Source organism: Merops nubicus, unplaced genomic scaffold (genome assembly GCF_000691845.1).
Source record: "Merops nubicus isolate BGI_N331 unplaced genomic scaffold, ASM69184v1 scaffold46850, whole genome shotgun sequence".
Taxonomy (NCBI): domain Eukaryota; kingdom Metazoa; phylum Chordata; class Aves; order Coraciiformes; family Meropidae; genus Merops; species Merops nubicus.
Genome location: NW_008585776.1, coordinates 1 through 3,292, shown reverse-complemented (window position 1 = coordinate 3,292; position 3,292 = coordinate 1). Strand labels below are relative to the sequence as shown.

The window sequence follows — 3,292 nt, the reverse complement described above, 5'->3', positions numbered from 1 at the left end:
CGGGTTTCCAGGCACGGGTGGTGGTTTCAAGACAAAATGGGGAGGTTTCCAAAGGTTTTCCAAAGGTTTCCAAAAATGAGTTTCAAACGTTCCTCCTTACCTGCCTCCCTTGGGCAAACACGAGCCGGGAGAGAGCGGGGAGAGCAGGAGAGATGGCAGGCGGGCCAGGGGGGCAGCTCACCTCTCTGCAACCTTGAGAAGCTCCCCAGGTTTGTCCCTAGGGCCAAACTCCCGGTGAGGTGAGGTGGGAAACACCGTCAACCGTTGCAGTGTTTTGGGAGCAGGGCCTTGCCCTCCTCACCCACCATCTGTCCCTGTGCTGGCCAAATTGGCTGTGTGTGCAGAGCCTGGAGGCAAAGCCAGGAGCTGGGGAAGCACAGAGGTTCCTATTGACGTTTATAAATAAACGCTCAGGAAGGAATTATCCCTGTGGGAGAGCTCTCCTCTGGGGAATTCCCAACTGGGGAATCTGGGGTCCAAAGCAAACCCTTGCCCCCAGTGGGACAGGGACTGGTTTGCTCCAGGCGTCCCTGAGCAAGGGCTGGATGCAGCTGGGTTGGAGGTTGAGGGAGGGTTGCCCATGCGGCGAGGGCGGCGACGCTGCCGATCAGGGAGGTGCTGTCCTTCACCCTTGCTCTGCAAACCACTGGCTGAGGAGCTGCGGCTGGGCCAAGGATCCTGGGGCGAGCCCTGCCACCGCCCCCTCTGTCAAGAAACTTGCTATGACCTGGAGGCGTGAAAGCTCCTGCACACCCAAGAGCTGTGGGGACAGCAGGTTCAGTGGCACTTTGGGGTTTTTCCGTGCTGTGCTGAACTTTGCTCCCTCCAGACATCTTGGCAGGGCAGGGCTGGGGTGGCCCAAGGTGTCAGGAGCCAGCGGTGGTTTTTGGGAGGATGTAGTGGACAGCACCTCCTGTGGTGCCCACCCCCACCGGCTTAAAGTCTACCACATGCACCCACCCTCCTGCGCACTGACAAGGGGATGCCCCTTGCCACTGCCTTGGATTTGGGGTGTTCAGCCATCCCCCCTTTCCCTGCAGGCAATGGCTCACCCTCTTGTTATCCCAATTTATTGTAGCGAGAAGAGCAAGCTGCCATGAGGATGCTCTGTCTGGACCCACCCTTCCCAACAAGGGAGCAAGGAGAAGCTGAGCCCCACCAGGAAGGGTGAAAGAGCCTCTCATGCCTCCATCTGAAAGCAGAGGTCGGAGCCGGCCATGTGCTCCCAGTAGTGCTGGTCAAAACGCTCATTCTGGGCAACAGTGAAGTGGTTCTTCCAGTCCCCAGAGATTCCTGGGGGCAAGAAAGCAAGTGAGGTGAATCCTGACACCCCCAAATTGTTTGCAGCCATGCACAGGGGCTGCAAAATAGCCTGGAGACAATCCTCCCCAACCCTCCAGCACTGTCTGAACCCCACCTTTCCGGAGGAAGGGGGAGAGGTTATGGTCCATCAGGGCGGTGGGCATGGTCTCATAGTTGGCAGCAGGGTTCTTCTTCATCTCCTGGAAGGAGGTGTGGTGGAGGATCCTTGCCACTGTCCCCTCGGCCACGTCCTTGCCCAGGAACCGCAGGATCTTTTGCACCTCACGATGTGGGTCCTGCAGGGCAGGTGACATGGGGAGGCTGCCAAAAAGGCTGGAGGGGACAACCGGGGTGCACATCCCTCCATCCCACTCTCACCTTCTTCATGTCCTCGTAGAAGAGGTAGAGGAGTTTCTTCTCCTGCTTCTTCTCCCACCAGCCCCGCACATGCTCATACCAGGACCCATAGGCCACTGTGGGATGTGGTTAAGGGGTTAGCCAAGAAGTGAGGTGTCAGGGGACACCCACCCCACTGGTGGTGCAGGGTGGGCACCCTGGAGCTCAGCCATCACCTTTGCCAGCCATGAACGACTCCAGGAACTCGTCCAGTGTGCCAGGGTCAGGGTGCATCTTGGCCATCTGGTAGAAGTAGTAGTAGGAGATGACAACATCCTTGGGGTTGCGGGCCACGTAGATGACCTGAAGACAGTGAGCATGTGGTTGAAGTGTGCAGAGCAGTGCCCCGTCCCTGCCACCCAGACAGGGAGAGAGGTGGGGAACCCCTGTGACATTACCTTGCAGTCTTTGTCCTGGAAGGAGGTCGGGAGAAGCTGAACAGGGAGATGGGTCTTTACCAGCCGTGGGGATGGAGTTTTCTCCAGCAGGTCGACACCTGTGGGACAGGGGGCTTAGGGATGTGTGCCCCCAAATCCTCACCCTGGCTCAGGCCTCCTCCCCACCCCACCCATGGGAGCAGCTGGTCTCACCACTCAGCACCCCAGGGGCCTTCATTTCCAGGAAGGGCACCCGGTTGTAGATGGCATCCCGTCGGCACTTCTCCACATCGCCATCCTGGTAGATCATGTCCAGGATCTCGCTCAGCCACGTCGTGCCTGCCGCACAGGGACAGCGTTACACGGGCTGCCACCACCCCGTCCCCCCTTGTTCTGCCAATGACCAGGCCCAACAAAAATGATACCACCAGCAGAAAGAGAATCCAATACACAGACTGTATTGTAGACAAAAAGGACAGTCCATGAATGATCGCTGGGGGTACAAACAGATCAATCAGCTTGTACATAAGCGATGCCACCCCCAATGATCCCACAAAAGACGTGACTCAGCCCACAACAGGCGGTATAAACAGTGAGCCCAGCGTGCCCATCGTTGGTATGGGAAACAGCCAGACCAGTAAGTTAAAGACATAAGAGAAATGTGCCCACATGGCGTCTCTCACCCAAGCCACCCGCGTTCGCAAAGGCCTAAACAGACCAGGGCCCAGCTCCAGGCAGAGTCAGGAGGTCTGCCCTGAACCAGGAAGCTCTGTGGAGTGCACTCCACAGACAGACACTCCTGACTCCCTGCAAGTGGTCCCAGCTTTTATCCCCAAGCAGACTCCTGGACCTTTGTCAACTCAATGCAGGACCCCTGGGGCTCATTTCCCGCGCCCGGCCGCACCCTGGGGGGAAGCTATAAGGCAAACTCACCACCTCTTTATGAAGGGCTGTGGGAGTAACACATATGTCAACCTTAATTCGGGGGCTTGGGGTTCAAACCCCAGCATTTCACCCCTGCACCCTTCTCCAGGCCCACTCACCTGATTTGGGGTAGGTGGCGATGAGCAGGTCATCCGGCCGGGCTTGGAAAGCCTCCACCTGCGGCCAGCCCTCGATGAAGCTCTTGTAGAGGGGGATGCCGTGGAGGCTGCCCAGCTCCTCCCTGAGCACATCCTCCGTGCCCATGGCCAGCGGCGGGTCTCCGCGGCGCCGGC

At 58.4% G+C, this 3,292-nt stretch overlaps 1 protein-coding gene across 1 annotated transcript; it reads right to left on the bottom strand.

The window, feature by feature from the left end:
* Positions 1-1,180: 1,180 nt before the first annotated feature.
* LOC103780534 (sulfotransferase 1 family member D1-like) lies at positions 1,181-3,263 on the bottom strand. Its single transcript, XM_008948226.1, has 7 exons — positions 3,119-3,263; positions 2,289-2,414; positions 2,097-2,194; positions 1,875-2,001; positions 1,681-1,775; positions 1,418-1,598; positions 1,181-1,293 (listed from the first exon to the last, which is right to left on the bottom strand). Exons 1-7 carry the CDS (start codon positions 3,261-3,263, stop codon positions 1,181-1,183), a joined length of 885 nt encoding a protein of 294 aa, XP_008946474.1.
* Positions 3,264-3,292: the final 29 nt, after the last annotated feature.

What these genes read in the sequence shown, in the direction of transcription:
- LOC103780534 (XM_008948226.1), bottom strand. Translation starts at nt 3,263, where the DNA reads ATGGGCACGGAGGATGTGCTCAGGGAGGAGCTGGGCAGCCTCCACGGC. An exon ending in GGCCCCTGGGGTGCTGAGTG is followed by an intron (nt 2,195 to 2,288) that starts GTGAGACCAGCT and finishes CCTGTCCCACAG; the next exon opens with GTGTCGACCTGCTGGAGAAA. An exon ending in CTCCCCCTTCCTCCGGAAAG is followed by an intron (nt 1,294 to 1,417) that starts GTGGGGTTCAGA and finishes TCTTGCCCCCAG; the next exon opens with GAATCTCTGGGGACTGGAAG.